This window comes from Leiobunum rupestre, chromosome 10, assembly GCF_980474605.1.
Source record: "Leiobunum rupestre chromosome 10, qqLeiRupe1.1.hap1, whole genome shotgun sequence".
Classification (NCBI taxonomy): Eukaryota; Metazoa; Arthropoda; class Arachnida; order Opiliones; family Sclerosomatidae; genus Leiobunum; species Leiobunum rupestre.
The window spans coordinates 35,348,071-35,368,148 of record NC_143393.1 but is presented as its reverse complement, the minus strand read 5'-3'; the positions used below and the strand labels follow the sequence as shown (position 1 = coordinate 35,368,148).

The window sequence follows — 20,078 nt, the reverse complement described above, 5'->3', positions numbered from 1 at the left end:
GACAAGAAATTTAACAGAACATTTCAAAGAAGAGCAGGCATAAACCGAATATCCACAAAGCTAACTCAAGACGTGAAACAGACCGATAGGTAGATTCAGAAAGCCAGTGGGTGGGCGGTCACCTTTGTCGCTATGCCCTAGCGCCGACATTACTTCCCCTAAGTCATATCGTCGACTGCTTCGTCGTCTTCATTTATGATAGGATAGTAGCGGAAAGATGGAGAAACACTGAACTCAGCGGTAGTCACCATACTTTCCGCATTAATAGTACCGACACATTTATACGAAATACTAATTAAATTACATTCATCACGGCAAACGACGATGTTAAGAGTAGGTGTTTCTTTTAAAGTCTGACCAGGGGCGGATTGTGCCGGTGGGCTTGTGAAAGTTATCTCACGGGGCCTCGGCCAAAATTACCCTTTAGTTCGACTGGGGACTGCCTACAGTACCCACTTCACGAAAAAGGCGCCTGTCCGCCCCTGAGTCTGACTCTTGCGCTACAAACGTAAATAATGCTCAGTGTTTCTCTCAGAAACGTTTCCTCGAGGGAAGGTAACTTGGCTGAGGGTGGTTTTTACCAGACAAACGTGTGTGTGATGTCCATTGGCAAGCTCTTAACGCCCGGGAGGTAGACTTTCCCCCGGAGAGATGCCTAGATGCTTATTCAAACTAAAAACATAATTAGGTTCGTTTTCACTCTTTGTAGCTGGTTTATCTTTTTATCGATGTATTAAAATATAACTACCAAAACAAGAAAGATACAGATAAGGAACGTCGCAGATATAGCCCCTGAAAAAAAGATATATACCAAAGGGCAATAAATAATTTAGATACATAACATACATTCTTTGCAAACAGATACGGAAAAAAAGGTATGTGTAAGAGTTTTTTATTTATCTGTGTTCGCCTGAAAAAAAGTTAGTATCTTCTACCCACAATTGTATCTTGTACCTAAAGAAAAGTACCTAAAAACGTAGCTAGATCCGTATCTAAATATCGTGTATCTAGATATCGCTGAACACTGCCGACCATGGCTTGATAAAGTTTCCTTTGCAATTGCAGAAAATCCCCATATAATAAATAAATTAAGCTAAGCTTAAAATCCTGGGTTCGTTTGCGGTGAGAGAAATTGCACCATGTGGCTACACAAAGGATAATAAGGTTTTCGCGCGGTATAAAATCCTCCTTGGAAAAGCAACTTACGACAACAAACGCCCCCCTACATGGTCACTTGCGTTGCCTTTAAGAAATAGTGAAAACGACAGGGAATTTAATTTTGGTTGCAAATGGTAAACGTTTACCAAAATATTGGTTTAAAATAACTCGGTGAAAATCTCAGGAAATGGTCAGGGAAACCTGAAAAATTCGGGAATTTGAAAAACCTGTAGCAACTCAGGAGTTAAACGCTGGAGAAATTTTCATGTAACTTAAATTCAAATAATTTGGTTCAAAGTATTTGTCTACAATAAATGTTTAAAAATAACTTTTAATTTCAAACTAATTGTACTAGAGTTAAAGCTGTCGAAATATAATCTGGTTTACCTTGACCTTCGTAAGGCTTTCAATACAGTCCCTAATTCGCTGCTCATTCCGATATTAGAGGGCTAAGAGGTTCCACCAATGATTGTAAACTGGATCGCGAATTTTTTGAGTGGACGAACCCAGCCTGTGAACCTGCGTGCAGTCTGCTCGAAATGGTGTGACGTGACCAGTAGGGTACCTCAAGGATCTGTGTTTTTCCCTATTCTAATTGTAATTTTTATTAATGACCTTCTCCTGGTAATCAAGGAGACTTTCCTCAAATTGTTTGCTGATTGGTCATAAAATTGCTTATCAGGCAGATTCGGTATCCTTCCAACGAGGCATCGATGCTTTAGACCATTGGGTCTCCCCGAACTGCATGGTCTTCCATAATACTAAATCGGACGTTCTTCACTGCGGGGAAAATAACCCTCGTTATAAGTACAGTTTATGTGATAGAGGTCCATGCTGTGGTTCGGGACCTGGGGACCATGCATTCTGGTCTTATGTTATTATTATTATTATTGACCGGGGTGGAAAGCGCGTTCACTTTGACCCTAGGTCTATTGTGCAACCCCCAACCTGTTACTTTAAGTAAAAAGTCCTATTTCCGACACAAAGCTAAGAATCCACTTGGCCGGGATGTTGAAGAAGTCACGCGTCTCCAACCGGTGCACACCGATATCCCCAAACCTTTGAGCCGCATAGTAATCACAGCTACAAAGAATGTGAGGGGTAGTTTCCTCTTCAGCTAGACAAGCCCTACAAATTGGAGTAACTCTTTCGCTCTCTGCCTATAGAAGGGCCTGGGATAAACTCTATGGCCTGCCTTTGACCATCCATCTCAAGCCAAAGCTTGAGTTGACGATCCGACATATACTTGGAGACCAGGCTGCGTATCAGGCCACGGGGTATGGGTAGAACAGGTTCTGGCCCTTTATACCCACCCTTTGCAACCTCCATAGCCAAGGCGTCAGCCTTTTCGTTCCCTTGATGCCCTTTATGACCAGGTATCCAATAAAGTTGAACTTTATTGTGCTTCCAAAGAACAAAAATGAGATCTAAACAGCTAAGAACCAGTTTAGAAGTGATACCATACTGGTTAAGAGCGGACTGACTATCCGTATAGATTTGGATAGCCTTTCCGCGATTCTTTTTTTTTTCAGACAATAGTCGGCGCAGAAGCAAATAGCAGCGATTTCTGCATGGAAAACAGTAGCGTGTTCGCCCAGGCTTTCGTAAAAACTATAGTTATTATTAAGGCAGTACATCCCCGCGCCTGTATCTGAATTGGTCTTGGACCCATCGGTAAACCAGACCACCTCACCTCTGCGGCTTGGGAAGTTAACCTCAAAAGGCTTATTAAAGTGTAATTTAAAATACCCATCTTAAGTACCGGTAGCTGACTAGAAATATCTCGGTAGAGCTTGGTGTGGCTAATTTCCCAATTATTAGTCTTTCACCACCCATTTTGGTTAAGCCTATAGGGACCAAAAGCTTCTTCTATAAAAAGATGTAGAGGAAGAATATTCAGGAGAACTTCTAGAGAAGCACTGGGGGCTGTTCTCATAGCTCCTGTATTGCCAACACGAGCTATCCTTTGTAAGGTGCGAAGTTCGGACTGTACGTTTTTTAAAGTAACCCTTGACCACCAGACCACAGCTGTATAAGACAGTATACAACTCTGGGACTAAGGTCCCAGGATTTACTAACTGTACTCCTAATTCTCCAAAATAACATTTTGCCCTTTTTGATAATATAATCAAGATGTGGTTCCCATGTTAATTTACCGTCAAGGAGGACACCGAAGTATTTCACCTCGGTGCTTTCCACTAGGTTAGTTCCAAATGAGGAAATACCGTTAAACGATCCCGGGATTATTTTACGAGTAAATGGAACCAGGACCGTCTTGCTAGGATTAACCGTGAGGTTGACCTCCTTGCCCCAGCAATCGACTGCTTCCAGAGCTCTCCTCGTTATATCCTTAACTGTCGTTGGGAATTTCCCAGTGACAATATCATCGACGTAACCGACACATAAAGTTATGTATTTGTACCCCGCCGTTCCGCTGGGCACTACGGCGGCACACAAGACAAAGAGTCATGCCGGACAAAAATGCACTTTGCGAAACAAACGTTCGGCCAGTGAGACAGCCATAAAGACAGGCTCACATATGGCAAACAAACGCCCTCATCATGGCCCAACAAAAGGCGACACCATGGGCTGCCCTAATTCCCACCCTCGCACAGCTGAGGACTAGAGTGACTTCCTCTTCCACCACAAAAATCCTCCCCAGTAGGATATTGAATGTCAAGTATGGAACACCCCCGAGGTTCCAGTGACCCAGCGCCCCGATTACGAGACACCCCAAGGACTCCAGTGACCCAGCAAACCAGGTGTGGACCGCCCCCAAGTGCCCCGCGACACCGAACGCCGGGTGTGGAGCCCCTCAAGAGCTCCAGTGACCCCATCAAACCACTGGATAGGAACAGTGTACCTGTGCAAATCAGCCGCAGGTTATTAGCCATACGTTGCCCGGCTCTCGCCACGACACAGCGACATCCCCCCTTTTCAGCCTCCGTGAGAGCTCATCCACCACCAGGCACCTCAACAAGGGAGAGAGAATCCCCCATGTGGGCAGCCACGGCTGGTGGAGATCATAAGGGAGTCTCTGTCAACATGGATTTGATCCAAAGACACAATGTGTCATTGATACAAAATGTCTTGGCAGTCTTCATTGATATCAAGAAAAACCGCGAACCCGATTACCCTGAACTCTATTGTCTTTTCGAGGCAGTTGCTTATGCAATGAAGGGTGTTCTCAGTAGACCTACCTTTCTGATAGACAAACTGAGCAGAAGATAGACGAGATTGATAGTTAACCTTCTCTCTAATATAACTGTCCAGTACCTTTTCTAAAATTTTTAAGGGAAAAGAGGTAAGACTTATAGGCCTAAACGCCTTCGCCTCGAGGTAACTTGACTTACTGGGCTTGGGAATGAATATGGCCTGAGACAGTTTCCAAGTGCTTGGTTTATGCCCTAAGGCAATACAAGCCCTATAGATCCTTAACAGCAATGGGCAGAGTGTATCAATGCTCCACCAACTTAGTCTCACCAGAGGTAGACCTTTGCAGGTTGAGCCGGGTCGCATCAGTTGTTGGCCCTAGGCCTGGTTTGGTAAAAGGGCGGGTTGAATCAAAATATTTACTGTTCCCTTGTTTTGAGCTGGGTTCTGTCGAACACTTACCCGATGTGTTTTCGTTGTTTTGTTGTTTTTGTGCTTCCATGATGGTCGCTGCCCTTAATCCTCTGTCCGGGCGGAAGGCTAGTTACAACAGGGTTTCACCTTGTTCCCCGAGGGGATCGTTAGTGATACCGTATTTTCGCTTCCCCAGTACCATTCAGCCTTCACCACGATACCTTACACCACACCTTGGCTTAAGCATATAAGCTTGAACTCTACCCTTTTTAGATATTAAGTAACCTTGGTTTTGATGAACCTAATGCGGGATTTTGAAAACTACGGTAGTTTAACAATTCGAACACCGTCCCCAATTGAGTTTTCACTTTGACTTCCCCTTAAAAACGTTCGGCAGCGTTGCCAGATCGAAAATCTGAAATTATCGTATCTAGGCCAAAAAATTATCGATTTTCCTGGAAAATTATCGTACATTTCTTTTTGGCGATAAATTTTAATTCATACATAAATGCGTTGAATTTAGATGATTTTTTAAAGCACTACAGGAGTTTTATTTCAGGGAAATAAACAAAATGTCTATTATCATTATTAACTGAACTTAATATGTTTAAAAATGTTTTAAAAAATGCGGTAATAGCTAGGAGTAATAAACTCACACTCTGGACTACGCGTACATAAAATGTATATCATTCATTTTTAAGTAGAAAAGTTATATAAATTAATAATAAAATATAAATCGTTCGTAGTTTTTTAAAAAAATCTAAAGATTATCGTACATTATAGTACGTTGAGGCAGAATTATTGAAATAATGGTACGATATCGTACGCCATGAAAATTATAGTACGCCCTAAAAATTTTGATGAAATTATCGCACTGTGCGATAATTATCGTACGTCTGGCAACGCTGACGTTCGGGTACCCCTTCGGTATGTGAAACAGAATCAAAATCAGTGGGAAAAAAATATTTTTCTTTATTAATAAACACAAATTTTGGATATGTGTTTTGTTTTTGTTCAGAGTTTTTCCACTTTGACCCAAACGCCGTTTTTTGGAGATACAAACAAAACCGTCCAGCTGGTTTCGATTTTACCCTAAATTAATGGTTATCGATGAATAACAATCTTAAAAATACAATTTCAGTAACTCATGAAAATGCGTAAACGTGAACGTCTACGTTAGATTTGAAAATTAGTTGGGAAGTCGGGATTAAGGCATTTGCAAAAACAGGCGACGAATGATCCCAAAAGGCATAAGCTCGGGGAATTATTAAAACAAGTGCCGGCTCTATAATATTTTGACTGAACAAATATAAGTTACACCAGCGCCAAATTTGATCTCGCGCTATGTTAACCTACGAACAAAGATATCTGTATGAGTTGAGCGCCCCTAGCGGAATATTATTTTAGAATAGTTTTTGCATAGAAGCACATATAAAAAACTGTATGAGCCTGGGCCATCTAAAATTCTTACAAGACTCCAACCTGACAAAACAGATCATTAACTACATACGCCAGCATGGTGTCAACACGAGCTGGACCAGACGAATAGCTCGACTAGACCGTGAAATAGGTATCGGTACATCTAGGGGCCAGGCCCCGACATATAAGGAATGGAAACAAGTTGTGACAATTGAAGCGAATGATAAGGCTATTTCTAATTGGCATGCTGCCGTTAGATCAAAACAGAGTCTCCAAGTGTACGCTAGTAAAACCAAACCCCACACAGAAGAGTTCTATAAAGGGACTTGGTACAGTGGTCTGCTATTCCAGGCTAGAACGGGGGCTCTGCTTACCAGTTATAGACAGTCCCAACTGTTTGCTTTTTCCCCACACTGCCGCCTGCGTGGGGAACCACAGGAAGACATCCGCCACATATTATTAGAATGCCCCGCGACTTCAACTGAAGATAGCTCTGAGTGGAGGGTAGCGCACACAGACACTAATATGAAACATATATTGGGACTTGACCTGGAACCCAACCAGACCTGGCACCCGCAGATGGTAGCCTCTATCCTCGGCCGTTGGCAAGTGAAGAAGCGGATTATAAACACCTAAATCTTGAGGGATACAACCCGCAATTACCACCAGTACATCATATGTTTTGTAAATTGTAATGTATCTAAACGAAAATCCAAAATTGTTCAAAAATGTTAAAAGAATGTTAGAAAACTTTATATAAATTTTAAAATAATTTCTGAAATGATAAAGTATGCTAAGTCAGCTGAGCTCACGTATGTAGAGCCGCCCTGTTTCAAAAGGGTGTCTTAATGACAGCTCCAATAAAAACCTTTAAACCTTTAAACCTATGAGTTCAGCGCCACGATTGTTATAACTGGCTCACGGAATTTCGGCCGCTATAATTAACGCGAGATCAAAGTTGTTCAAATTTACGAAAAACGATGAGGAAGAATTAATAGCGTCTGCTTTAGCCGCAGCCTATCTAGCTTTCAATGGCGAGCCCAAGGGGGCGTTGCGATAGTTTTCGGTTGCGAAATGGAAACACAGATTGAAACCAAAAATGGCGATTACGAAAGTCAATGGTTGAAAAATTCATTTCCATAATCTTGTAAAGAACCACTTCCTCTACATCATAAACTCAATTGTTTCGTAGTTTTCAAGCTCAAGAGAAGACGACGAAACTGGCGAAGCTGTGACGTAGGGGAAGTGAGACTTCGCATTAAAAATTTACCCACTGACGTAGACGTTTGAATTTTCGTATTTTAATGAGTTTCTGAAATTGTATAACGTATTACAACAAACCTTGTGCGTATCTCCGGGAAGTAACCTGTAGCGTTGCAACAGGTAATACAAGGCCAATTTAATCTGAAGTTTTCCAAATCTTTGACCAACGCACATCTTGGGTCCCGCCCCGAAGGGTTGAAATGCCAACTTATCGAAAGTACCGTCACCTTTGCTTTCCGCCGAAAATCTTCAAGATAATTATAATAATATTAATAATTATCAGCTAGGGTTACTTTTGGTTATACCCAAGACACCATCTTAGGCCTAATTCATCGATCGACTTAAGTTTAATGTTTACGGTCCGCCTTGGACGAATAAGCTACTGAACGCAAATCATAAACCAAGAATGTATTGAAGTTACTAAGAATATTTCAGCATAGCATTAACACCTGGTACCATCCTCACAGCTTTTGTGGAGAAAGTTCATCTGCATTTAAGGCGCATTCAAGGTCATACCATATAGCAAACTTGAATGGAAAAGCAGACGAAATTAACCTACAAAGGCTGCGACTCTGCGAGAATGGGAATCAGAATCCTGTAGTCCAATATTCTTAGTAACTTCAATACATTCTTGCTAAAACCCAATTTTTCAAATGGCACCGCCCACCAACGCTCCTACCGAGAGAATCGTGAAACGTTTCCAACCAAATAAGTTGCACGTACGTATAAACGTGACATCGAACGCAGTGGCACTACAAGAGGCGCTGCTCTAAAAAAACAAAACTCGCAAATTAGATTCGAGTCCAGTAGATTAATCGTCCAAGGCTTAGCAGTAGTCAGGAGTAGTTGCCATGGCCACACGCAGATATTTTCTAAGGGGGGGGGGGGACAATCTTCATATCTTCATTAGTGTCTTCATAGTTCATGAAAGGTGGGCCATTTGCTTCCCCCCCCCCTTCTTCTGCGGGAGCCCATGCTGATTGGTGCTAATTATGTTAAAAACATAAGTCCAATTTAATTTATATTATCTTTAAAGGATAAATGCTTGTTCCGTATTTTACCCAGCCACGCGAAACTTTCACCACAGACCACCTACCCCAAGAGGGACTTGTATCGCTGGTAGTAATTTCAATATTTTTATGTCACGAATGTGATGCGGCTTTTATTTCAGAGCGCGGCAAGTAGATTCAAGTTTTATTTATTTATAACTTTTTATTTTGAAGCAAGTGTCGGCTCTATCATTGCCACCTGTATTATGATAGTGCCTTTGTTATTAGAGATGGCCATGTATCTTCGATAAAAAGACTTTACTGGAGAGCGTGTTGCCATCTATTAATGGCCAAGGAAGCTAAAATTCAAAATAGCGAAACAATAACGTCATCGGAGAACCATTGCAGAGTATCGTAATTACTAATTAGATAACTTACAAGGAGACGACCCGAGGTGTTAGACACCGATTTTGTTCAAACTCGGGGGATTGGTAGACCTTCATGTAACTTGAAAAATCCTAAAGGGAATTTATTCAATGGGCAACGGTTTTGCCATGGCAACTAAAAATGATTTCGACAACATAAAATGGAAATTTTTCCTATTTAAAGGGAATATAACCTCAGGTATTTGGTGTGGAACACCAACGCTTGCAGCTCTGGCCGCTCTTGCCTTTGGCTTTAAAAATGTTTGGCGCCACTGAAAAATTGAAGGGGTCTTCCGTAAAGATTGCTTTGCAGGTTATATTCCCTTTAAGCCATATCGGTTCATTTTCACCCATTTGGTTCAAATTGATCAAAATGTGATCAATTTTGATTTTCTTCGTCAATTTTTAACAATTTTTTTAATATTTTGGTATTTTAAATTTTTTTAAATTTTTTCAATTTATTCACATGGGGGGACCCGTGGAATCGGTCTAAATCCCATGTTATTTTTAATGGGAAAATTTCCATTTTATGTTGTAAAAAACATTTTTCGTTGCCATGGCAAAACCGTTGCCCATTGAATAAATTCCCTTAAGGATTTTTCAAGTTACATGAAGGTCTACCTATCCCCCGAGTTTGAACAAAATCGGTGTGTAACACCTCGGGTCGTCTCCTTGTTAGTGGACTTTAATTTAAATTATATATCCCATATAAAATATATTGTAAAAAATTACTATAATTTAAGTTATTGTGAAATTTTCAAATGAGCCAATCAACGCGAAGGGTACTTTTATGTTCCGAATTTTGGGTCAAAATGTAGCTTTACCATCTTGTTTTGATTTGAACGCTAGCGACACCTGTTGAATAAAGAGTTACTTCATGTCGACCCGACACTTACTTTAATTTCGTAAAATAAGGAATTTTCACGCGCTATTTTCTCTTTGCTGTAAAAAAGGTGCATCACTTTTAAGATACCTTATTTTGAGGTTGATGCAAGTCCTTCTTTGGGTAGGTGGTCTGTGCTTTCACTTACCTGTCCGGGTTGAATTCTTCGGGATTTTTCCAGTAGCTATTGTCCATCTGAAGCGAATATATTGGTATTTGAACTTGCATTCCCTTGGGTACGTTGACATCACCTATAGCGGCGTCAGCAGAGGCAATTCGAAAAGTCCTAATTTTTTTTTATTAAAGATACTTGTTAGCATGGGATTTATAAGGCCGCACAAAACGTGCCTTGGTCACGGAAAAACAAATATTTCGCGTCAAATGGTTTAAAACCGGGAGACTGATATCTGTAGTGCCCTAATCCGAGAAAACAGTACCTCGCATGTCCACAGACAGAAAAAGGGTATCTCGCTTGTCCAAACTCCTGAACAGGGTACACCGCTTGTCCAAACTCCAGAACAGGTTACACCGCTTGTCAAACCCCTGAACAGGGTACATCGCTTTTCCAAACTCCTGATCTGGGTACACCGCTTGTTCAAACCCCTGAACAGGGTACACCGCTTGTCCAAACTCCAGAACAGGTTACACCGCTTGTCAAACCCCTGAACAGGGTACATCGCTTTTCCAAACTCCTGATCTGGGTACACCGCTTGTTCAAACCCCTGAACAGGGTACACCGCTTTTTCAAACTCCTGAACAGGGTACACCGCTTGTCCAAACTCCTGAACAGGGTACATCGCTTTTCCAAACTCCTGATCTGGGTACACCGCTTGTTCAAACCCCTGAACAGGGTACACCGCTTGTCCAAACTCCAGAACAGGTTACACCGCTTGTCAAACCCCTGAACAGGGTACATCGCTTGTCCAAACTCCTGGACAGGGTACATCGCTTGTCTAAACTCCTGAACAGGGTACATAGCTTGTCTAAACCCGGGGAAAAGTGTTCCTTGCGTGTTTAAAGCTGGAGCCGAAAAAAGGTACGTAGGTTGTACAAAATCCCGGAAAATCGTACCTCGCTGGTCTAAACATGGGAGGAGGGTATCTCACTTGTCCAAACCTAGGAGAAGGATACGTTGCTGTTCCAAACACGGGAGTAGGCTATCTCGCTAGTCTATAGCCGGGAAAAGGGCACCTCGTTTTCACAGACCCAGGCCCCAGTTATTGGTATCGGCTACCCTTCTCTCGTTGGCTATGTCTTCCACAGTTCGCAGCTAAAAATGGCAAACTTTGGCTTAGCATTACATAACTTACATTGGAACTGGTGCGTAAAGACGCAAAGCTTCGCATAAAACTTGATCCAAATATGTCATTTCCATGATAATATCCAGCAAGGAGGACGTCTTTTCTTTGTACCTGACCGATAAAATTTCCTTCCTCAGTTTGTCTTGGATTTCTGGACAAGTACTTAAATGATAAACAGTAAATCCCAGCGTACTGGACGATGATTCGTATCTGGAAAATTTTGTTTCGTAAATATTCCAGTAAATAATTACTTCGTTGAATTTTGGGGCGTACCCTGCTAGAATGAATATTAAGATATTGGACAGGATTTCATCCTCTTTCATGAAGTTCGTCGGAGTTTTAAATTCTGTTTCTACTGCGGGATTGTCGTAAACAATGGTTCAAAGCTTAAAAAGGAATCGCGAGTTAGGTTCCTACCGTTGTTGCCTTCGTAAGCCTCCATTTTTTGTGGTTCTTTTTCAATGGTGCGATCGAGCATTAGCTGTAATAAGTCACAATGCACGGACGAGTCTTCTTCGGTGAGCGTTTTCCGGTGATTTTGAATCGTGCTACAGTGATTCACAAAAGCCCAAAGGCTCTTGTCCGACACGGAAGAAAACAACCATTCGCAGAACTTCCTCGTTGGTAATATGAAATTTTGGAATTCCGGAAAGCAAGCTGGAAAATGAACCGCTTAATTAAAGTTGACCTTTTACCAACGCTGGACTACGTACTCGCTATTATGTACAGCAACGGCAGTTCCCCGCAAGAGATGCGATTAATCGCTTTTAAAACGGGGTGATCCACGTGATTTTGGATGTTGAGGTGAACTCCCATAGTCACGACGAAGGAGTTGTCTATGATAAAGGGTTGAATCATTTGGTAAATGTCAAATTCCACAGAATCCTTCGCTTTAGGCTCGACTTTGTCCAAGAAAACATTGATGCATTGCATTAAACTCGGCATAAGCTATAGAGGTATAATATTTCTCATTTTATTTCAACTACGAAGTTGGCGTCCGATATGATTTTTACAATTTGTACCTTTTTGAGATTGAAGTTGTTGAAAAAAGGTTGTAATGTGGCTCGTTGGCGTTTCCACACGTCATCTTCAGCCTCCAACATACTTTTCTGAAGATTAGGGTCCCCGAAAAAACCCCCTGGCGTCGTTTTCTGAAAATGACTAACTGACGTCAAACGATTTTAAAATAATTAAGTAACGTTCAGACTAAGCAATTTCATTGGTGCCAATTAATTGTTCGTGACTATTGTAGACTAAGGAATTTCATTGGTGCCAATTAATTGTTCGTGACTATTGTAGACTAAGGAATTTCATTAGTGCCATATCCATTGTACCAACTAATTGGTCGCCATATTCTGTTCACACCATTCCACCAAATTTTTTTTGGTATCGTAGTTAATTTGGAATAATTAAAATAAATAAATTTTGTGTTTGAATTTTTGCTTCTTTGGTGACGTCAGCAAAACCAAGCTCTCTCATTGCCCGAAACTTGCTAGCTTCCACAACAAACTATAGACACTACCGTTTTTGGTGCCTTAAACGAAAATCTCCTATCGGACAACGGAATCCTACTACCGTAGTTCCTCTCCATTTCGCGCACCGATAATTCATCTTCTCTGGCCAAACCGTTTAAAATAATAATAACGAAATACTTAAAACACCTTGAATGATAGGAGTACTTAAAAAAAGTCGGGACTTTGATGAAAGCAATAATAGCAAATTACGAAAGGAGGGAAAATCGTAGAAAGACCGTAGTAGGATAGGTGATACTAGAAATTATACCAGAGAGCAGTGGAAATATTTAAAAATATACCACGGTAGTAAACGTAAACAACCACGATAAATATAATTATCGTTTTCAGAAAAGGTCGCTGCTCGGCGCCGGGTATAAATTTAATTTTAAATTAACTTAAAGATAATTTATGTTAAATGAGTTACATTTTCGGAAAGCCCAACATTCGATTAATAAGAAAAATATCAAGTTGGTATTTAGGTTTGAAAAGGATGATAAAATTAGCGAATTAGTAGATTAGTCCATTAAGAAAAGGGATAATTAAGCTAAACCCTAACAAATTTGAAGAAATTTAAAAACTGACTAATTTCTCGTACCGATAGGTCTTTGAGCAAACAAAAAGCCGCGAAACTAGGACCAAATAGATCTTCGAGTGAACTGCCTATGGACTGCATTGCAAAGGATGAATAGTTTTGACACGCGCGGATTATAACAAATTCGGGATGTCGAGGCTTAATAGGATATTCTATAAAATACGGGAGGTCACGTGTTTCTGTTTTATTGTACCATGGACCAAGAATTTAAGGGGACTCACTGTTCCCAATATTTTGACACGGTAGGTGTGGCCTAACTCGGAAGGCTTACTGAGGTACATCAACCTCTTTGAAGCACCTCAAGAATTCTGTTCAACTATCACTGCGAATTGGAGCTTAGGAGACAGTACGTGCTTAGTTCATTAAATTTTTAAGTTAAGAAGTGAAATGGATTCCAATAAATTTGATTAAAAAACTTCAGCCATACGCGGCTTACAGGTTATTTTTACTTAACACAATGGTTAATTCCCATTACTTAAACTTTTAAAGACCTAATTTCCAAAATAAAAGATCAAAAACTTACTAAGCCTAATCATTTAGCCGACAACAACGGCGCCATTTTGTCAAAATTGAACGTGAAGAATCAAATCTTCACGTCGTTTCCCAATCGTTCAAATAGTCGGTCTCTTTACCGAAATAAGTTGCGTGTTTTGTGACAAACCTAGTTATTCCTTAAAAGTTGTTTAGTCTGAACGTCAGTTTAGTTTGAAAAATCTTTTGAGGAAAAACTAACGGCTATATTAGTGAACTTGGGAAATTCCAGAATTTGAACTTTTTTCACGTCATCCGTGTCCATAAAAACGAGCATTGGACTACCTCCCAAGAAGTACCTGCGGATAAATTTTGTATAACCAGAAGCATAAATTTATTCAACCATGAATATAGAACAGAGGTTATATACCTGGTACCATCATTATTATGTAAAGGCTAGACTTTCTGCCGACTTACGTCACAACGACTGTTTAAATGAACCAATCGGAGGTGAAAGGAAATGACGCCAAAAATCCCGCACGAGCTCTGAAGTTACAGTGAATCAATTTTGCGTCTATGATTGCGTTTCGTTTTTAGACTCCCTAATAGCGTTTTCCATTTGATTGCTCGAGATTCGCTCCGAATCTGTCTCTGACGTCATAGATCTCGTCCCAATCGATTAGAGTAAAACCGCAAATGGAACATGCCATGAACATATTCCCGCGCTTTGTGGTTTTTCGTCTGCTAGTAATTTGAATTTTCGCGTCTTGGTCTGCTATTTTGCCAAAAAATCTAAAAGAAACACGCAAAATTTTGCTCCGAGAGCGGGAAATGGAACGCGGGAAACTTGATCGGAGCAGATCCGAGCACGCAAATGGAACATAACATTTTTATCAGAGCGATTTCGAGCACCCGAGAACGGGAAATGGAACGCGGGAAACTTGATCGGAGCAGATCCGAGCACGCAAATGGAACATTAAATGTTGATCAGAGCAATCTAGAGCGCTCGAGAGCAGTCAAATGGGAAACGCTATAAGGTTTACATTAATTATGGTTTAAAAAGTGCTTTTAAAATGTCCGTTTCTACTAATATGACTTGTTCAAAAGTGAATCTTTTGAAAAACATTCTTTCGGCCTCTTGTGATAATTTGAAGAATCTATCATTAGTTCATTTACGTAACTTATAGAAAGTTGTCGTCTGATACGATTTTGAAAACTTGTAACGTCACAGCTGTAGTGTTAATAGTGGCCGCCATGACAGTTACCGTTTTTTATCAATAGGCAAATTACAATGGTGACGTCGCATGGTTTCAAACAACAACACTCTATTGGACCTAGGCTTAGCATCATTTGAAGTCAGGTTGAATAATTTTTATATCCTTGGCTACAGCTAGGAATTGTGTTTGAATTTTTAAAATAACATTTTCAATTCAGCCAAAATATTTGATTGAAAAGTATCACAGTCAAGACTGGGTTTCACAATCACTTCTGTTAACAAACGTAAACCTATCAATTCTTCACTCGCTAAAACTAAAACTAATTTCACGCGCAACTTTCGCGTTTTTCTTACCCATGACTCAAACTATTTACGGACGCGAAATTTGAGGCAGACGACTGTATCCGTTGACGCCACTGTCGGCTTGGTTTCAAAGCTCAGCCTTTTTTTGAACGTGATGGCGCCAGTATCATAGGAGATCTATATTCATGGTTGAATATGAATAAATTCATGCCAGTAATCCATAACGCGAGCTACGAAATGTACGAATGGTTATCACGGCTGATTCCCGTCTCGGTTTCGTACTAAAATTGTAATCTCCTCAACGTTACTCCCCATAGAGGGGTAAGTCAGTCTCAGATAATCTGTACACCGAGCTCGTGCATTTAGCACCGTTAAAGGTACATATTTTCAAGAGTTCGCGAGTTCCATTTAGCACTGTCAAAGGTACGGCAGTGTACACCGAGTTCGCAGAGTGTCTTACCCCTCGCTCTCCATTTAGGGTGGAGAAGGGTATGAACCGGAATTGGGTACAATATCCGGCTTGTTTTTCAGTTTGGTATTCGTCGGTATAAAAATTCCTGAATTAATTTATTATGTAAGTAGGCGCTTCAATAAAACACCTTCAAGGAAATTTCCACGAAGTAATATTTCCGAGACCTGCAAGTTATTTCTTATACAGGGTGTTAATTAAAAAATGGACCAGGGCGAATATCTCAAAACGTGTTTTCAGGGCCGGATTAAGACTTTATGGGGCCCTAGGCCCAAGTTAATTTTGGTGCCCCCTTTCAATAGCGAGCGAAGCGAGCTAGGCGCTTCCTCAATTTATAATTGAGAAATGGAAGGAAAATTCATTTTGCTGCCAGATTTAATATGTCGTCAGGGGCTACACGGCAGTCCGTCAGAGAATGTGACAATCAAACGTTTTTGGTTCATAGGGGTGGACGCATTTACTAAAATTACTCCGGAAAATATTTTGTGAAAAGCAAATGATTAAAGTTTTGTACTTTTATTTTTTTTTCGATCCCTCTTGGTGCCCCTTGTAGGCTTGGTGCCCTAGGCCCAGGCCTATTCGGCCTATTGGTTAATCCGGCCCTGCGTGTTTTGGCTACGATTTTGAAATTTTAGGGTGTTATAGAGCGCTCAGGGGGTCAACCGACTATAAAATTTCAATGACCTTGAACCAAGTCTTCAAGGTCATTCGAAAATTATCTTGAGAACCGTATGAGTTACGAAGTTGGTTCGAATTAGAAAAGTGTTCCACGTAACTAGCTTTAACCCGATCTGATTTGCGAAATAGGAAGTCGAGATCAAAGACAAGTAGCCCTAAAACGCAAAATCTTTTAGGTTATTAGCCTTTCAACCTGGTTTCTGACGCAATTCATTTTCGGGCTACTTGTCTTTGATCTCGACTTCCTATTTCCCAAATCAGATCGGGTTCAAGCGAGTTAGCCATAAAATGTGACGGGAAACACTTTTCTAATTGGAACCAACTTCGTAATTCTTACGGTTCTCACGATAATTTTCGAATGACCTTGAAGACTTGGTTCAAGGTCATGGAAATTTTCATAGTCGGCTGACCCCATGAGCGCTCTATATCACCCTAAAATTTCAAAATCGTAGCTAAATCGTTGAAATAAACCGGTAAATAGAACGTCGTGTTTTTGATAAACCTTAATATGTCAGAAAAAAGCTACCTGGTTAAAAGGGAACACTTGTTGCATACCATAAAAACTTGTTGAGGTTAACGGTAATAGTTAGTGTAGGGAGCTGTTGGCTCGATCGCGTTTCATGCAGGGCTTGCCACCACCCTCCTACGCATTCTAACCCGGCCACCTAAATTAATGGCTTCAAAAGTCGCTTGATGACTTAGGCCTAAGGTGGTGCCTTGGGTATTAGCCTAGCTGATTATTATTATTATTAAGTTGCCATTATTTCAACAACGTAAGGCTCCGCATTAGCAAACATTTTCTGGAAATTCTACGAAGCCGGAACATCCCCAAGAAGGTAACTATATTTATCATCTCAAAATAGTCATTTCTTGAGCGATATAGTTCGAAGTGATATGACGAAATCGGACATTCACCAAAAATGTGTACAGGATTTTGAAATCCGGATTTCACGCTGGATTTTAAGATTTTTTGTTGGATTTCAGATTTTTTAACTTTTCTCCCGGAATTCAGTATTTCTCGTCAGATTTCGGAATTGCGCGATTTCTCGATTTCTCGTCGGATTTCGCCATTTCTCTTCGGATTTCTCGATTTCTCGCTGGATTTCAAGATTTATCGTCTGATTTCGAGATTTATCGAAATCTCGCTCCATTTAAAGATTTCACGTCGGACTTCAGGATTTACCGTCAGATTTCGCCATTTTGTAATTTCTCGATTTCTCGCTGGATTTCAAGGTATCCCGTCGGATTTCTGGATTTTGAAAAAATCCAGGCGGAATTTCGGATATCTTGGAAAGTGTACGGGATTTCTTTGAATGTCCGAGCCCTCATATCTTACAATAGGGAATATGCCAGGATAACCATTTCCAAGGTCGAGGCATGGATTCCTGGTATAACTTACGACGTTAGTCGTGCTAAAGAACTCATTCGACTTACCCAAACGTCTTACCATACTTTTTTCGCCAATATCTAATAGTTTCCGGATGTCCCTATAATTGCAACCATCGTCACCTTATTGATGTTGGACGGATATTTATTAATATATACTTACCTTCTTGTGAATTGTCCAAAGATTTCCCAGAAAAAAATTCGGTTTCGGTCCGGGTACGTTGATCTTTTCAAAAATGCGAAAACGTTCCAGTCGCATTCTGCCATTTAGTTTCGGATATGAGCCTTTTTTAATTAATCAATATTTTTTTAAATCTTAATGGATTAATGTTACCTTATCCAGAAAAATATAAGCAAGCCCAAAACGGTACAAAGCAGATAAATCATAGTTGCTGGTGTGTATACTTTTCACATTTACAATAATGTTCATGTTTTCCATCAACTATGTCGATTTTGAATGCAGGACGTCGACCCGGAAGTGAAAATGATAAGGTACATCTCGCGTTATTTTTCTATTAAGCTCGTACGGCCACGCGTGATAGTTATTGGAAATAAAAAGCTGTCTACACTGTATGTGACATTAGTGTGATGAAGTTATGCGCCCTCCGTACACAGACAGTGAAATTCGCAGTTAGCCTTTTCAGGCGATTGACCATTTTCAAAGTACAAATCTTTTATTTAAGAGACGAAAATATAGCCCTTTATCAGCTTCTCGCGTTGGCTGCTATATGGCTAATTTCGATGTGAAATGTAACGGTACAGGAATCCATACCTCTACTGGGAATGCTTATCGCAGATTTTCGTCTCGATGCGGCTGACGGTTTTTATGACGTCACTATGTTAACTTAACAAACGATTACGTGAGAGGGGAGCGCGCGCAGAGGGGATTTTTTTATCTCGTAGGCGTGGCCAAAGCCGTCAGAGTGATCTCACCATACGCGATGCGGCAGGACAAGCATTCCAAGTAAATGTATGGATTCCTGATTACAATTACCATAAGTAACATAATAACGATAAGTATGACACTTCCTATTGCTTTAATGCTAATTTTCTAACCAAACCTTTTTTCGGCACTGATACTCTCTTCAAGCTGTGATTTGAACTCAAGACTTACCGTTTTGGATGACTAATTTTTGATAAAAATTTAAGCCTAATATCGGAGAGCACGTTCTGGAGTCGCGAGGGGCTTTGTTTCGAAGCCCGCGTGCGAATCACGCGTGATAAAAAAACATGAGCTCGTGGCGCCGAGAAAAACATTTTTAATTTTTATCATTTTAGCCTAATATTCCGCCTATCTATCGGAAACCAGATATTTCGGCTTAGCGGAAGTCTCGCGTATTTTAGACACCAGAGGGCTCTGTGCTGAGAAAACATCTTGATTACGCAATAACTATGAAAATCAGTTTGGTTGTAAATCTTGTTAATTGTCATACTTATAGTTATTATGTTACTTATGCAATTACTATTGCCTTAAAGACCTGAATTTGATGTGAAAGGTCAAGTCCCTCGTCGGAAATGATTTAATTATTGAAATTATCGTTTTGAAAGCCGTAATTTTACGTCAATACTAGATGACTTGGGCCTAAGGTGGTGCCTTGGGTAATAGCCTAGCTGATTATTATTATTATTTCGTTTATTTTTTTTAAACAAGTGCTGGCCATATAGTACATTACAGAATTCGAGGCGCTCTTTCACGTGGTGCAATCTCCCCAATCAGCCACCTCAGTAAAATCCGCCATCTTGGAAAATGGTGGCCAAAAATGAAAAAAAAACGTCACAACTAATGATGACGTCATCCGATTTTTATGTGTCATACCTTTAACGATTCGTTATTACGTTACCGAAAACCTTTTATCTTAGACATTTTGTAGTAAACCTAACGCCTAATTAATTACGATTAAAAATATAATTTATTAAAACAAAAAAGTATACAAATTCGTGAAAAAAACTATTTATACAATTTTCTGTTGAACGTGAACGTACCTTTTTGCATATTTCATGATAATCTTTTAAATTGGTTCAGATTTGGGGTTCAAATCTGCCACTAAAAACGGAACCATTTAAAGTTCACGTAACCACCCACAGTAAGAGCACCTCTAAACCTCTTTCGGTGTAATTAACCACCTTCGGAAAGATCAATATCGATCCTCTTTACTTTCGTTTATCCACCTTTATTAAAGGTATCCCTCACTCACAACAGGGGAAGGCATAGGGGTCACAAAAAAACTGGTTTTGGAGCACACTGCAAGTCTGGATTTTATGTTACCCCTATGCCTCCCCCTGTTGTGAGTGATGGATCCCTTTAAGCTCGATACTGAATTTGTTTATTTAAATTCGTTGTCAAGTTTACAATTGTTCACGTTATTAAAATTTTAAATTAGCGCGAACATTGTCAAAACATTTTTTTAAAGATTTTTACAGGTTTTCAAGGTGTACAGTTTTTT

At 40.3% G+C, this 20,078-nt stretch overlaps 1 protein-coding gene across 1 annotated transcript; it reads right to left on the bottom strand.

The window, feature by feature from the left end:
- Positions 1–5,739: 5,739 nt before the first annotated feature.
- On the bottom strand, positions 5,740–17,893 carry LOC149925525 (cytochrome P450 3A4-like). The gene is made up of 11 exons (XM_090161769.1): positions 17,798–17,893; positions 17,683–17,735; positions 13,845–13,941; positions 12,028–12,156; positions 11,719–11,953; positions 11,423–11,662; positions 11,279–11,360; positions 11,015–11,215; positions 9,853–9,990; positions 7,486–7,654; positions 5,740–5,817 (listed from the first exon to the last, which is right to left on the bottom strand). Exons 1-11 carry the CDS (start codon positions 17,891–17,893, stop codon positions 5,740–5,742), a joined length of 1,518 nt encoding a protein of 505 aa, XP_090017895.1.
- Positions 17,894–20,078: the final 2,185 nt, after the last annotated feature.